The sequence below is a fragment of the Columba livia genome, chromosome 3, assembly GCF_036013475.1.
Source record: "Columba livia isolate bColLiv1 breed racing homer chromosome 3, bColLiv1.pat.W.v2, whole genome shotgun sequence".
In the NCBI taxonomy this organism is placed as follows: Eukaryota; Metazoa; Chordata; class Aves; order Columbiformes; family Columbidae; genus Columba; species Columba livia.
In genome coordinates this window covers 15,616,176-15,632,580 of record NC_088604.1, presented here as the reverse complement: position 1 = coordinate 15,632,580, position 16,405 = coordinate 15,616,176, and the positions used below count along the sequence as shown (strand labels likewise).

Genomic DNA, 16,405 nt, shown 5'->3' with positions numbered 1-16,405 from the left:
AAGCCACAAGGAGATCATGGTACCAGGCTAAAGCTATGCTGTATCTGAACTCTAGAAACTGGAGAGGACCAATTTAAATAGTTACTGATCACCATGTTTCTTCTGAAAATTGCTATGCTGCAGTGGCATCACAAGGATCAGATCTAACTGCTAGCTGCCAGCACCACATACAACAGATTTAAAATCTTCACATCAGTTTTAATGTTTCTAGCTACCCAGTGAATTTCAAAGACAACACATTTCGTTAGACTGACCAATTAGACTACTTATATGTTTAAAGTTTTATTTCTTTGCTGTACAAAAGCAGAAATGCAAACCATCTCCATAAATCTACATTGGTAACTACTTAGACATGACACAGATATATACAAAAAGCCCAATTATTTAGCTTCAGTGTTGATACCATAGTTCATGCAGAGCTGGATGCAAACAATGCAAACAGCATCTACACAGCATAAGGCATAACTCTCATGATATTTACATCTTGTTTCTTACAATGAAGGCTTCTGATACACCAGTTCTTTGTTGCATTTCTATTTGACGATCTCGCTTTGTAGTAGTGCAGCCTAAGAACTGAAAAGTGCATTTCTTTATTATATACATTCTCTTGTGGATTGTGGATCGTTCCAGAAACAGCTTTCAAATCTTCATTTTCAGAAGCAACTCACTGCCTATGTCTTCCACCAATTAAAATTATTTCATAAACTAAACATATATTTTTCCCAAAGCTCTGTAGATCGTATGCAATTATGAAAACAAAGCTCCTAAAAGCAACTCTAGGAACTGTTGTCTTCTGACTTGGGAAGATAAACAATCCTGTGAAAGCACTCTACCAACCCACTGCTCTTTTAATTTTACAACACTTTGGAACATTTCAGGTTAGGAAGTCTGTAGATCCAAGCAGCTTTGGAAAAGCTCTATAACACATATTTACATTCTGTATTAGATTTTTGAGTTGTAATTAATCTGTCATCTCAGGTGGTTTGTTTTTTTCTTCCTCCGGAGATCTCACTTTGAAAGTAAAAAAACAAGTAAGATTACTGTCACTGTAGGAAATATAATTCTAAGTGTTTTTGCAAGCAAAACAAAGTAAAAAAACCAAAAACCAAAACAAAAACCCCCTAAGCTTAAAAAGTCAACTCTTCAACTACAAAGCAGCACTGCTAAAAATACTTTATCCTTTGTGTTTTGAGCTACTCCCAATTCCCGCCACATTTATTTTTAAACCACAACATCCTGCAGCACTGGGGGTCTTGAGAGACTAAGTTTCAGCCAATCTTGCTTTAGGAAATCAAACTACTACATCCCCTCCTCTGTCTGCCTTCCCTTAGCCAGGGCAGCAATGAGCAAGCACAGCAAACTCTCATCTGAAACAGCATCCTGACTCATCGCAACTATTCCAGCTGAGCTGCTGGACTCTGCAATGGAGGAGCTGAGAACTGACACACACTGTTCCACCTGCAGAGTGCAGCTCCAACAGGAAACCAGTAACGAGTGACAGGAGGAAACGGTCAGGGAACCAGTGTGCCTTGCCATGCATGCACGTACTGTCTCTCCGACCTCCAGCTGTGGTGAGGTGACACAACAGCACAGGCTTCTCTTCCAGGTGTTTCCTATACTCCCACACATCTTGGCTCAAAAACTATGCCCAGAAAATTATACTTGTACCAAACAGTTTATCAAAATGGTATGACAGTCTTAAAAAAAAAAGAAAAGTTACATAGGGGAAAAATGTAAATGGAAGACACTACCTTCATCAGGAGGAACTGATGGCTCAGTTTTACAAGTGACAGTATCCATATCTTCAAAAGTTTTGGCACCTGGCTTCTGTTGTTCCACCTCGCATAGATACACGTCAATGGGTCCATTTGTGCTCTTCACGTGTACTTTTATGCAATCCTATAAAAGAGCAACTTGCACATAAACCAAAGAACAAATCTTACACAGCTATTTTTGCACATTTTTGAAGCCAACAGATTAAAACCAGAACAAATATATCATTCCTGTTTAAAATTGTTACTACTTCTACATAAACTATTACTATTACAGGCATTTGTAGGTCAATTATTAAGCACCATTAAGCTAACAAGGTTTCATTTTTTATGAATATGTACCTAAGGAACCTTTGCTTAGTCTTTTCACTTACATTTGATATATGACCAAGATTTACTATACTTTTAGGAAGAGTAACAAAATTAAAAATTTGACACATCGATGCCACGGATCAGAAAACAAATCAGAGCACACGGCAGCTTTAATAATATGGCAAAGCAACTAAACCTTATCAATCTTACTGCTTTCCTGTAGGAAGCATCACAAGGCACAGAGCAAATCAAATTTAACGGGCAACAGACAGAAGACTCTGTTCTCTAATGTACAGCTTTTAAAACCCTTCCTTCTTTTGCTTCAGGAAGCTTCTGAAACCTTTTTCATCTTCACAGGATGAGAACCAGCTCCTGTTACCAGTAGAACCACTGGAAATCTATGCAGTGGATCAAAGTCTTCTGGTTTTATTGATTTGTATCTCCTTTTCCTACAATAACGCCTGCCTCCCTTTCTGTGCACACAGCAAGGCAAATTTGATGATTACAGTTAAGAACATTATAAAAAAAAACCATACACATGCAAAAGGAAAACAGAATTAAAGCTCCATTTGTTATGTTAAGCCTACTTCCAGTATTTCCCCTCTTTCACAGCACTACTTTAAACAGTGGGTTACCCGTATACAGGACCAGATGTAGGTGCAAAGTGTAAAGCTGTGGCTCTTCTGTATGACCTGAGTGGCAGTGTGCATGTTGTACCATGAGGTGAGGACAGGGGACAGACAGCCCCCCCATCTCCCTGAAAAATCCTTCTTGACATGATCTTTTAAGTGGTAAAATGTTTTCTTTTGTCAACCATACTGTGTTTCATATTTTAATATTATAGTGACTATAGCTATCTACTCATTAAGCAGTAAGACACCATTTACACTTTGTTAAGATGATTATCAATTAATGCTTATTGCTTTGTTTGGTTAGATTTGTAGTTTTTGTAGAGTTTAGAATACAAACAGTAACAGCTCTTCAGAAATCTCATCATCCTGGTAATCATCAAGCAAACTGACAGTGGAAATAAGTAACATTTACTACAGCTGTTTCATTCTCTTTAATACAACCAAATAACAGAAGCTCAGACATGTTTACTGTTTAATAGTTTAGGTAAACAAAAAAAAAAAAATGCTGAAAATAAGTTTCTCAGACTACTACCCCTACAGCACTGTTTAGTGGAGCACAAGAACAATGAAGTACCAATATTTGCTATATATGACAAAGAAAATAGAAGTCAATTACTGATTGCTGCTGCAAAAAACCCACATTTGAGAACATCTGTTGCCTTAAGATAGAAATGTATAAAACTTACTTCTTTAGGAATTGGTATTTCCAATTTAGTTTCTTCTGGAGCTTTGATTGCAATGACAATCTGTTCTTGAAATGCTTGAATGCTACAGATATCTTGATATGTCACGTAAGCTAGTGTACACATTGGTCAAGGATTCTGTAAACTGTTTTGCTAATGGACAGAAGCAAAGAGTATAAGAGATGCTGAAGCAGAATACCAACAGTGGTAGATAGCTCAGCTGAGGTTACTTTAATACTAGCTTTGTGAAATTAAATATGAGCTAACAAATGGAAAACCTTTTTTCTTTATTTCTAGGAAGGAAAAAACCTTTTAAGAATTTTGAGATATTAAATATTAAAATACAGATATATTTGACAAGTTCTCACAGATGCTTTCATAAGTCTACGAAGCTGAAGGAATGCTTACCTTTGAGAAACTATCATTTGTTTTGTAATAACCATGCATGTAAACAACTTCCTGGAAAAGTATGGAATTATTTTCTTAATCAGGACAGGTAAGGCATAATGAAAAGTTTTTCTGATGTCATACAGAAAATTGACACATTTCCTTTGAGCACAGACCTTAACATTCTGCCAGACAAGGGAGATAAGCATTGTTTTATTTTATTCCAGACCCAAAATCCAATGTTTGTATCATATTAAAAGAAATTTATTTACTGTTATCAAAACTCATCAAAATGGGACTGCATTGGAACTTCACCTTAGAGACAGAACAGTATTAGGACACAACCAATGTACACTTGCATCTTCCTGGCGACAGGCCACTGGGATTCATTTTTGGGTCCTCTTTCTCATCCCACTAAGCAACTCAATCTCACTGGTAGGTCCAGATCTGCCCCTGAGTCACCTTTATAATGGAGCAAACAAGGTAACAGGGCACTGAATACTGCCCCAATTCCATTCTTCTGCAGTGAAAAGGTCTAACAAGTAGCACTCCCCTAAGAACAGGCTGGATTGCACATGACACTGCAAAGCAGGACACATGACTAGTCTACACCAATCTAAAATAACCAGCAAGTTCTTATTACAAAACTCATTATGGAGTCTTACTACATACCTGTGGCATCAGCTTACACATACTACTAGATATCTAAATACTTGCAACCAAAATCACATGTTGAAGTAATGCAAGAGTTAAAAGGATATTTTTCATTTTCTTTGTCATCTGTTAGTTCAAATAACTGATGAGCACAATCCTTGATTAATTCATCCAGAGCTTCTTCCATGGCTGACAAGTCAGAAAGTTCATCTTTAAGGTTTTGCTGCTCTGGTGCTTTTCCAACAACTTGGTCAATATTAGAACCTCTAGAAGAACACGAAAGTTGTCTAGTATGTTTACAGAAATACGAGCCTATTTATTGAACACAAAGTGTACTAATAGAAACCAATCACGAACTCCAGTATCCTTTACTCTGCTGAAATACGCTTCATCGTGCTTTTACACTTGATAGTCATTAATACACTAAGTAATTCCCACAGCCTAAAGACATAGTAGGATTTAAAAATCTTTTTGGATATTCACAGTAATTCAATATACTTAAAAATACTCTGAGTTTTAAACATTACTCAACATTGTTGGGTTTTATTGTTTCAGAAATTAGAAGTTTCAAAGCCAACTCACACCCACTGGATAAGATTCTTAGATATTTTCTGAATTAAGTGGATTCCATCCAAGACATTGGTGATGTCATACACTCTTCGTTTTCGTACTCCAAGAGTTGTTGCTACTTCATTTAAATCAAGGACACCGCCTGGAGCTGTTTTGACAAGATCCATGAATTTTCGGGTCAAATAAACCAAGGACGCATCAAATCGAGGCTTTTTGACTTTCACAGTTCCTGTAAAGTTTTGACAGAATATTAGTAAACAACTACAAGAATGTGAAGCATTCCTTAAAAAAACAATAACAATAAAGTATCAGTGAAGATAAAAGTATAAAACCAGTCATTATTAACACCGACATTGTAATGGCATCATAAAGTCTATTAACTACATAAAGCTTAACTTGTTTGCAATGATTGTATCTAAACAGCAAGCATGCATCTTCATGATTTTAACGTTCATGACTTCTTACTGCTAGTATGGATATTAATAGGTAACTGTATGTTCTATAGGAGCTCAGGCTACTGAATGAACACCAGTGAAGCCTTCAGTTAATGACAGTGTCAGGGCGTTGCCAGAGCAACTCAATCATCTGCTCTGTGACACTTAAAATCATTTTTCACAGTCTTTTGGGCCAGCTTAACCCATAGGTCTCATAAATTACTCTCAGTCATGGTTCAGGAGTTAGCCTGGTTTCAGGGACTGTTTCAGCCTGGATGCAACCAACCTGTTTTGGAGCCCAAGAATTTTATATATGGACCAACTCCAGTTGTACTACTTGGCCTCAAGGCAAAAGACTTGGTGATGCCATTATTTAATTTACTAATGCAACAAAGATCAACAGGTACCAGAACACCCTGTACAATGTGTATCCCTTACCAGCATATTCACAGAAACAGCAGAAAGTTATTGATGAACAGCTTAACTTCAGACTGTTATTCATGTATGCATAAAACAAAGTATGTATTTTTAAAGCACAAAAAAGACATGGCACACATGCACTCATCTGATGCTAGAGCCAACGAAAGCCTATCACATCCACCTTTTAGTTCTCTTTTCTTCTGCAAAGCAAACCAGCTGTTTCAGATTTGATCCATGTCACTGAGTAATATTCCAGTCTAATGCTTCAAGAGAACACGTGTGTTCGTGCACACTGTTGCCTGCGTAGGGAAACTTTCCTAGAAACACTCTACTTCAAACTTCGGTATTTTTCCCAGGATGAATGAGAGATACAATTTTACTCATACTATATCACACCCATTTCATGGTTGCAAGATTGTGCAATCTTTCACATGAAGTGACAGGTCTAACAACTCAGTTTTGGACCGTGTTACTGTGAGATGTGTGAGACTGTTCAGTTGGTGAGAAGAAAAAAAAAAACAACACATAACAAAAACGATGCAAATTCATTCAAGTTTGTACTTACATCTGTTAATACCATTTGAAAACCAACTTTTGCTAGCACAATGTTCCAGTTTTCTCTCAGTTTTCCCATAAGTTATTTTCTTTATAAAAGTGGGAAGGTATATTGCAGCAGATTTAAAGAGGAAAAACTATGAAGAATGCATTGCTTCATATCTGTTATTTCATTTAGTGTGCAGCATTAGACACATATATTAGACACTCCTATATTAGACACATAACAATTTCTTATTTGCTTACAGCGTATACTCAGCATTTAAAAAAAAAAAAAGCATGAATAGTCTTTATACATGGAACACAGCAACTTACTTCTCACAATCCGTACTTCTTGATCCACATTCAGGTTGATCATTGGTGGCTGGGGAGGGGAAAAAAAAAAAAAAAATATATATATATATATACACACACACACATATAACTGGCATAAAAAGCTGTCTACATAGCAAGCTTATTCAGAATAAATCCCCAGATCAACTCTAGATGCTACAGCCATCAGCATGCTGACAACTCAACAGATATTATGGTGAAGGAATGTCTCTGTAGACAAGGGACACATACTCAATAATTCCTGTCAGAATTTTCAGCCTTTAAATCTCAGTCCATCTCCCTCTGTCTTGGAAAGGGGGAAACACCACTGACCTCCCTAATGCTCGTGCAACAGTCACAACACCAACAGATACCTGTATAAACTCTACAAGTACAAGCTTCAGCTATTCCATGTAACAGCTCACATACAGAAAATACAATGCTATTTTAGAGCATTACAATTATTTTGTGGAAGACTTCCAGACTGGCAGCAGAGTCTGTTCTGGTCAAGACACTGACACAATGAGCCTAAATAGGTACTTAATTCCACCCCCCACTCCAATTTAACTAAAGGAGTATGTTCAAATTCAGACTCATTCCAGTTGAGAATGTCTCTGGTCCAACCTCCAACTCCAAACAGGAACAGCCATGAGATGACAGCAGCTTACTCAAGGCTTCACTCAACTGAATCCTGAATATTTTAAGACATGGAAGCTACACCTCTCTGGGCATCCCATTCCACTGCTTGCCCATCCTCACAGCAGAAAAGTTTCACTTCACATCAAGATGCAGTACCTCTTGCTTTTGCTTCAATTCACAGCTACTTCCTTTCAGCCCCCCATCATACATGGCTGTGGCACTAGCTTTTTGTTAACTTCCTTTCAAGTACTGAAGGGCTGCTGTGGCTTCACAAGCTCTCTCAGCATTTTATTAACAGCCTTCCTGTACTGGAGGGCTTAAAATGGGACACAACATTCCAGGAGCAGCCTAATATGTGCCAAGTGGAGAAGAATCACTTCTCTTGATTCACTGGCTGTCTTTCTGCTAATACAGCCTCATATGCCTCCATGCCAGGGCACAGTGTTGGTGCACATTTAGCCCACCAGCCCCCAGGACCCCCAGGTGCTGTCAGCAGGGTGGTCACCCGCCTGTACTGCTGCAGGGCACAGGCCCAGGTGCTGGGCTTCACACCTGGATTTTCAGCCTCCTTGGCTGAAGTTTGCGGTGTCTGACGACCTATTCCTCCAGCCTTCCCCAGCCAGAAATATCGTAAGGGTACACTCCACACCCTCCTATCAACAGGACAGACCCCTGAGGAACTCCAACTTGTAATCCATTTTCAGGTAAAGTATGAACCACTCCTCTCAGAGACTAATGATCCAGCCAGCTTTTTTTACTCATCTAGTAGTTTATGATCTGTAACATCCCAATTCAATGAGGAAGATGCTGCAGAAGACCATTCCAAAAGTCCAGCTAAAGCTAATGTAGATGACATCTCAGGCTCTGGATCTAGAGATCTAGTAATTTCATCACCAAAGGTAACTGTTTGCAAGTATAGTCACGTTGGCTATTCCCAATTGCCATTTCCTTCACGTTCCTAGAAACAGTTCCCAATAAAAGTTGCTTTTTGATTTTACAAGGGACTGAAACGAGGCTGACTAAGCTGTAGCTGATCCCTACAGCCTCTCAAAGATGATAAGAGCAACCTCACAATGACGCCACACAGCTCTCTTAGGATGTAGCCCAGGTGGGTGTTACGGATTTGTATGGGTTGAGATTCCTCAAGAGATTCCTAACTTGACACTTTTCCAGTGCTGGTTGTTCCTCTCCTTGAGTCCTATCTCTTAGACATGAGGCCCAGGGAACACCACTTCTGAAGACCCATGCAAGAAGGCTGAGTACTTCAGCCTTATCTGTGTCTGCACTTCCAAAATCACCTGCCCCACATAGCAGCAGGTTCACACTCCCCTCCCCTGCCTCTAATGAAGCAGCAAAGGTTCTTGTCACCCTTGTCATTCCTTGCTAGTTTCAACAGTAGAACTTTGGTCTTCCTAGCACCATACCTACATGTCCAGACAATATTTCTTAACCTTCTCCTTTATAGTCTGTTTTTGCTCCCGGTTTCTGCATATGTTCTTTTTGCCCTCCCCAGTGTGCAGGTACAGCTGTGCCCACGCCTCAACCCATTTACTTGCTGTCATGAGCATCAGGATGGAAAACGTCCCTGTCCTTGCAGGCCTCCACCTCTTCAGCTCCTCCAACTTTCAAAGTGGTCCCTGGCTGACTCATCTAAACGCCTACATAAGAAGTTGTGCCCCAAACCCTTTGTCTCCAATAATAACAAATTTCCAATTACTAGCCTTAAAACTCACATAAACTTGGCTTTAAGACCAAGTAACACTTAGCCCAAGTCAATAAAAATAAGCAATTTTTAAAAGTTTTACATAATTAAAAGTAGGGATGCTTTTTGTTAGATACCTTTTAACATTACTAAAAGTAGCTGTGGAAGCCACATATATGATTACCTGAACATCACAGATGTTCAGAGAATAACAGAACACACAGCTGTAGTCTGCTCTTCCCAAACATAGCTACAACCTATTTAACTCGATTAAGAGTCTATAGATACTGCAGCTAAGAAAATCACCCCTTTGCGCTACGAATAACACCACTGCACTTTCCTTTCCCAGGCGATGAAGGAGGGAAGTACCACAACGCCCCATCGTGCACCGCTCTGGCCGGGCCTGCCGCATCTTTCCACCTCAGGGCAGTACCTTCGGGAATCTCCTCAGGCGCTCCGGGAGCGAAGCGCTGCGGGCCCGTCCCCCGGCCACGGGCAGCGCCTCCCTCCCCCACCCGCTGTGTACCTCACTCACACGCAGCGTGTCCGGCCGCAGCGGCCTCAGATGCTCCCACTTGCCAGGGCTGGCCATGTCCGCCCGGGCCCTCCTCCTTCCTTCGGCCGGCCGCGGCCTAGCGCGGCGGGAGGCCTCTCCCGCCCTGAGGCGAGGCGGCGGGGGGCGGCCACTCAGACGCCTTCACGACGAGCCCGCGAGTCCATGTGGGAAGAAGGCGCCGCCATCCCCACCCCCAGGAGGAGGGGGCGGCCGGGGCCCTCCCGCTCTCACCACGCTCCGTTATGGCCGCCGCCCCCACCCCCAGCGGACTAGTTGGGCGGGAGAGCGGCAGCCCCGCCCCGTGCGCACGCGCGAGCCCGCTCTCCCGCCCTCCCGCCAAAGCCGCGGCGCGAGAGAAGGCGGCGACGACGAATCTTCACCCGCGGGCGGCGGGGCGGCTGCCGCCCTTCCCTTACCCAGCGGCCCCTGCGCCGCCCCGCCCGCTCCGGCTTTCCCGCCCGCTCCGGCTTTCCCGCCCGTTCCGGCTTTCCCGCCAGCACCGGCTTTCCCGGTCGTTTGTCTGTCAATCAGTCAGTCAATCAATCAGTCAGTGGCCGCTGTGGCCGGGCAGCGCCGCGGACCCCCGTGTCCCCTGAGCGCGGCGGGCAGGTGTGCCTTCAGGAGAGCCTTCTCCGCTGGACGCCGGGAGGACGGAGACTTCTCCCAGTATTCCCCGTATTGGCGCTTCTTGCGTTCTCATCACCCGCCAGGGTGCCGGAGGAAACGATCTGCTGTCCCCTCTGTCCCCTGGTCTCGCCGGCGAGTGCAGCAGCCGTAAACCCTGCAGTGGCTTCGAAAGGGAGTTCTCACCCTCGGGCTCCTGCAAGGAGGGGAGGTTTTCATCCCTTGCCCTAAAGCATGAGCGTCCTGCCCAAGAACCATCGCATAGACAGGCGTGAGAGGAATTACTATTACTTTCTTGCCAAATGATCTACTTCAATCACAACTTGCTAATATAAATAGACCAAAGCTGCATATGTTGCTCACGAGGGAGACAAGGACCGTGTGTCCATGTCAAGAATAAGTTAATGATGCGAGGCTTGTGGGTAAAGGGCCAGACAAGAGCCAGCAAATGTGGCTTGTCTGAACTATGCTTGTCCACTTCCTAGCAAGAGGTCCCAGACCTTTCCTAAATCCCAACTCCATTGCTCCTGCTTTTTCTTCTGGTAACATTTTGCAAGCACAGACTGTTGCTTGGCTTATATTTCAGCATCAGCAGCAATCTCAAAATTTCCAATTTAGTAGGTAACTTGTGTTTTTCAGACAGCGCCTTTAAAATACAGTGCCTTGTTAAATGAACAATGTGCCTTGTTAAATGAACTTTATGGCAGTTAACTGTCCGTGGCCATGCTGTACAACAGGTAAGTGTCATGTATTTCTTTTACTTAAAGTATTTGTGAACTATTTTGCTTCCTCCACCCGTATCTTAGGTGAAATGTCCAGTCACTTCCCTTCTCTGCACTCTGTACAGATGTTCTTGAGAAATAAGAATTCCATTGGACATTGCGTAAAACTGCCACTCTGGTATGAGAAATTCAAAGCCATGAAGAGCTTCATTCATCTTCTGCTATGCTAGACTGGACAGGTCAAATAGCACTCTATTATCTTGGAAAAATAATGAGTTAATTTACTAGATGTTTCTTTTCTCTTCAGGTTACACATTATTTTTGGAGTAGCTTATGTCACCACTGATACATCAGATGCCTTGGTAGAGGATGGAGTTTTCTTCATAATAACCAACTTTCAGTCAGTGACTTGCATGGTAATAATTGTCCGTGTACATGTATGTAGAACTAAGGTAGGTTGTTCTCATGCTCTCATCAGTTTGTAAGAAAAAAGAGAGGGAAAAATATGTTATAGCTCTTCAAAGGCACAATGTCTGTGTTTCAGGAGACATGAAGCCTTGACTGCACAGTTAAAGATGTACTAATGTTGCTTGTCAGTATTCTAAGGAGAGTTTAGGCTGCTGCAGGTGCAGAAGGTTTTCCTATCATGAAAGCAACACATCACTGAAATGTAAAAATGATAATTTTTGTATGGACAACATGATCATTGATAACTACTCTGTGGTGATAAAGGTAGTCCCATAAGGAATTAATATTTATCCCCCTTTGTTATGCTCTTAACTGGAAGATGTATCTTACCATTGTAATCACAGACTGTATAAATCCACTGTGATAAAGCAGGTCTTTTCCAGCTGGAACAGAAAAAAAATTTGGAATAGAGGTTTTAGGCCACTTCAGTTTGGGGTGGTGTGAGGAATGTGCTGTGCAGTATAAAAATAATTTAATAGGATTTTGATGATTGTTGGGTAGTCGGATATTAGGAGGGAGGCTAATGGTTCATAATTTCAGGATTAGGATACGTGAATTTCTGTATTAACCCATGTGGAAAACATTGCATCAACATTTAACTATGCTGTTGTTCTAGCCAGTCATAAGATCAAATTCTGTTGTTCCTGTGCTTCTCTGTCCTTGGCCACTGACCTACCCAGCTGAGCAAAGAAAAGCCCTGCATGGATTCAGATACAGGAATGTTTTTCTATATTTACATGAAAAATATAAAGCCTAATTATTTTTTAAAACGAAAGTTAGCTTTTCAAGTAACCGACTGGACTATCAGGTTTTTAGGTTGTGGCATTCAGTTGATCAAATAATTTGATTCTAGTGTGTTAGTGTTTACATTTTATAAAGCTGATAATTATTTTTTTCTCACATTTTTATTACTCCTGTAGATGAAAATGTAAATTATACCACATTTACTGTTATCTCATTGCATATGAAAATAGCTATGTGTTCTTTTTAATATCTCCAGACATTAATTGTACAAGATATGATTCTTAAAGATTTGCTCATTTCTCGGAGGTTGTTTACTTTGATTGCTTTGACTCTTTATCTGCCACCAGGGGGCAATAATTCCATTTCCTAAATCTGATCTTTTACCATTAACACATTCTGAACAGTGGTTATCATTAACGTTTCTGAAAGACTATGTGTGCAAGTCAAAACATAATTTTCTTAACAATGCTTCACTTGAATAATTTAATGCTAATTACATTAGTATTTTCATATTTTACCCTGCACTATTTAGGCATGTAGGCTTTGCTTTTATTTTGAGCAGCTGAAATTACACTATGTGAAAGTTTTTGCTGGTGAACCTCATGCAGCACTGGAATGGTTCAAGGTTATTATTTCGTGTGAAATAGGATTCTAAAATGTGTTGTATATTGCCATTGTCAGATTTAAAAATTTGTTTTGAATGCCGTTACTTTCCTGTTATTTTTTTAATTAGTTTTGTTTTGTTACACTAACGTCCAATTAAAATTTAATCCTGAATTTGGGAATTATATTATCTGACAGGTACCTTTATATCCTTATATGATATGTATTTATTTTATTAATGGACGTAATAGTTCCATCACATTGCAGTTAAAGCCAATGCCACCTTCTGTAAAGATCTGTAAAATTCTGTGTAAAATGCAATCTTCCCTTTAATACTGACAATATTGTAACTGGATCTTCCAATAGGTCTATATATATGGATCTTCCAATATGTCTATATATATATGCAAGTATGAGCCAGAGGAAATATCTTCCTGCAAAGCTGCAAAAGTACATATTAATACTGGTATATTTTATTGAAAAGGTTCTTGTGTTCTTGATAAGGTTTTGACACTTGGCAGCAAACCATCTCCCATCTGAAAGCGTATGCGGAGTTCTAGGCAAAGTCTTAACAGAGCTTGTTGGAAATTTTAATCCATGCTAAGGACTATGTAAGCCGAAGAAGATTCCTGTTGCAAAAGGGCATTATTATGTTTGCTGTTTGTTATCTTTTTAATTGCAGCGGAGGTGAAAAATTGCCTGGTATATTTCATTTTGTCAGCTTAAAATAAATGGAAAAGTTGAAGTATGTCCTCATAAAATGGTTGTCTTTATATCTTGAGTCTCAAAGTATCTTTGAATTAGTTTTTTTTTACCTTAGGTAAGATTGCAGTTCTTGTATTATTTAAAATTAATTTTATTATTTAATAGTGCTCAGTGTCCATGGCATGCCTCAGGGGTCTGTACTGGGACCAGTACTGTTTACTGTCTTCATCAATGGCATAGACAGAGGGATTGAGTGCACTCTCAGCAACTTTGTGGAAGACATTAAGCTGAGTGATGCAGTTGACACGTCTGAGGGACAGGATGCCATGCAGAGGGACCTGGACGAGCTTGAGAAGTGGGTCCATGTGAACCTCATGAGGTTTGACAAGTGCAAGATCCTGCACCTGGGTCAGGGCAACCCCTGATATCAACAGAGGGTGGGGAATGAAGGGATGGAGAGCAGCCCTGCAGAGAAGGACTTTGGAGTACTGGCGGATGAAAGATTGGATGTGAGTCGGCCATGTGCGCTGGCAGCCCAGAAGGCCAATTATATCCTGGGTTGCATCACCAGGAGCGTGGCCAGCAGGTCAGGGAGGTGAATCTGCCCCTCTGCTCTGCTCTGGTGAGACCCCACCTGGAGCCCTCAGTGCAGGACAGACACGGACCTGTTGGAGAGGGGCCAGAGCAGGCCACAGAAATGATCTGAGGGCTGGAACAGCTCTGCTATGAGAACAGGCTGAGAGAGTTGGGGTTGTTCAGCCTGGAGAAGAGAAGGTTCCTGGGAGACCTTATTGCGGCCTTTCAGTATTTAAAAGGGGCCTATAAGAATCACAGAATCACAGAAAGTCAGGGATTAGAAGGGACCTCAGAAGATCATCTAGTCCAATCCCCCTGCCAGAGCAAGAACACCTAGATGAGGCTACACAGGAATGTGTCCAGACGGGTTTTGAATGTCTCTGGAGTAGGAGACTCCACAATCCCCATGGTCAGTCTGTTCCAGTGTTTTGTTACCCTCACTGAGAAGAAGTTTCTTCTCAAATTTAAGTGGAACCTCTTGTGTTCCAGTTTGAACCCGTTACCCCTTGTCCTATCATTGGTTGTCACCGAGAAGACCCTGGCTCCATCCTCGTGACACTCACACTTTACATATTTAAAAACATTAATAAGGTCACCCCTCAGTCTCCTCCAAGCTAAAGACCCAGCTCCCTCAGCCTTTCCTCATAAGGGAGGTGCTCCACTCCCTTCGTCATCTTTCTTGCCCTGTGCTGGACTCTCTCCAGCAGTTCCCTGTCCTTCCTGAACTGAGGGGCCCAGAACTGGACACAATATTCCAGATGTGGTCTCACCAGGGCAGAGTAGAGGGGAAGGAGAACTTCTCTTGACCTGCTAACCAGCCCCCTTCCAATAAACCCCAGGATGCCATTGGCCTTCCTGGCCACAAGGGCACAGTGCTGGCTCATGGTCATCCTGCTGTCCACCAGGACCCCCAGGTCCCTTTCCCCTACACTGCTCTCTAATAGGTTGTTCCTGCCCAGATGTAAGACTCTACATTTGCCCTTGTTATATTTCATTAAATTTTTCCCTGCTCAGCTCTCTAGCCTGTCCAGGTCCCGCTGGATGACAGCACAGCCTTCTGGCGTGTCAGCCACTCCTCCCAGTTTGGTGTCATCAGCAAACTTGCTGATAGTACACTCTATTCCCTCATCCAAATAATTGGTGAATATATTGAATAATACTGGCCCCAATACTGACCCTTGAGGCACTCCCCTAGATACAGGCCTCCAACTAGACTCTGCTCCATTAACCACGACTCTCTGGCTTCTCTCCTTCAGCCAGTTCACCATCCACCTCACTACCCGATCATCCAGACCACACTTCCTCAGCTTAGCTGTGAGGATGCTGTGGGAGACTGTGTCAAATGCTTTACTAAAGTCAAGGTAGACCACATCCATCACTCTGCCATCATCTATGCAAAGAAAAGAAAGATGGGGACAGACTTCTTAGCAGGGGCTGTTGCAACAGGACAAGGAGTGATGGTTTTAAACTAAAAGAGGGGAGATTCAGGCAAGATAAAAGGAAGAAATTTTTTACAATGAGGGTGGTGAAACACTGGCCCAGGTTGCCCAGAGAGGTGGTAGATGCCCCATCCCTGGAAACGTTCAAGGCCAAGGTGGATGGGGCTCTGAGCAACCTGATCTAGTTGAAGATGTCCCTGCTCATTGCAGGGAGGTTGGACTAGATGACCTTTGAAGGTTCTTTCCAACCCAAACTATTATTTTATTCTGTGATATATGATCAGGTATTTGAGGTATTATTACTCATCCGGAGGTGGTTGCTGTAATGACTGTAAGGATTTTTTCTGATCTGAAAACAGTTGCACAAATGAAGTTCTAAGCAACTTCCTGCTACAACTTCGGAGTGGTACTCTTGTCCTTCTGGAGCAGTAAAGGCTATTGGAAAGTAGTGTGTATACTGACGGTTGGTAGGAAATACTTCTGTACATAGTGCAAGATGGCACTAGTTCTTAAGCATATTGCAGCCCAAATTCAGAAGGAGAGTCTTCATGCTGGCAGTCTGGCTAGGTGTCAAAAGTTATCCAGACATTCAAGACTTTACTTTGTATTAATTTTTTGAAAAAGCTTTGCACTGGTTTTGAGATGTGAGATTAATTTTGTTCTTTATATTAGGTGAGACATACTGAGGTGCAATTCTCTTGAGTGTGAGAATAGGCAGCATGCCTTTTTGCTGCAGCACAATACCGTAGCTCATTTCTGAGTATTAAATGTAAATATCAGTTGCATTTGGCTAAGTTTAAACAATTTGCCAAGAGGTGCACTTGCTGTGCCTTCAAGAGGGAGGGGGGATATAACACTGTGCTGTGATACAGGTCTTGCTGCAGAGGAGAAGTTGG

The 16,405-nt window shown here is 41.7% G+C and overlaps 1 protein-coding gene and 1 long non-coding RNA gene across 5 annotated transcripts; one reads left to right on the top strand and one right to left on the bottom strand.

The window, feature by feature from the left end:
* Nucleotides 1–266: 266 nt before the first annotated feature.
* Nucleotides 267–9,906, bottom strand: E2F6 (E2F transcription factor 6). Of its 4 annotated transcripts, none has more exons than XM_005506844.4 (7): nucleotides 9,599–9,906; nucleotides 6,735–6,783; nucleotides 5,023–5,239; nucleotides 4,548–4,706; nucleotides 3,403–3,517; nucleotides 1,752–1,899; nucleotides 267–1,011 (listed from the first exon to the last, which is right to left on the bottom strand). In XM_005506844.4, exons 1-7 carry the CDS (start codon nucleotides 9,662–9,664, stop codon nucleotides 962–964), a joined length of 804 nt encoding a protein of 267 aa, XP_005506901.1. In that variant the 5' UTR covers nucleotides 9,665–9,906; the 3' UTR covers nucleotides 267–961. The 4 variants fall into 4 exon arrangements, with proteins under 4 accessions (XP_005506901.1, XP_013223887.1, XP_005506900.1 ...); XM_013368433.3 differs by having other exon boundaries at nucleotides 5,029–5,239; XM_005506843.4 differs by having other exon boundaries at nucleotides 9,608–9,906.
* A 160-nt stretch (nucleotides 9,907–10,066) lies between these two features.
* LOC110362115 (uncharacterized) lies at nucleotides 10,067–13,562 on the top strand. Its single transcript, XR_002419172.2, has 2 exons — nucleotides 10,067–10,989; nucleotides 11,282–13,562. It is a non-coding gene; the product is annotated as an uncharacterized LOC110362115 (long non-coding RNA).
* Nucleotides 13,563–16,405: the final 2,843 nt, after the last annotated feature.

Bases quoted from the DNA above. Each gene is read 5' to 3' on its own strand.
- E2F6 (XM_005506844.4), bottom strand. From the start codon at position 9,664: ATGGCCAGCCCTGGCAAGTGGGAGCATCTGAGGCCGCTGCGGCCGGAC. The intron at 6,784-9,598 runs GTACACAGCGGG...TCCCCTCCCCAG, and splicing joins ACACGCTGCGTGTGAGTGAG to CCACCAATGATCAACCTGAA. The intron at 1,012-1,751 runs GTAGTGTCTTCC...TTACTTTCAAAG, and splicing joins ATCAGTTCCTCCTGATGAAG to TGAGATCTCCGGAGGAAGAA.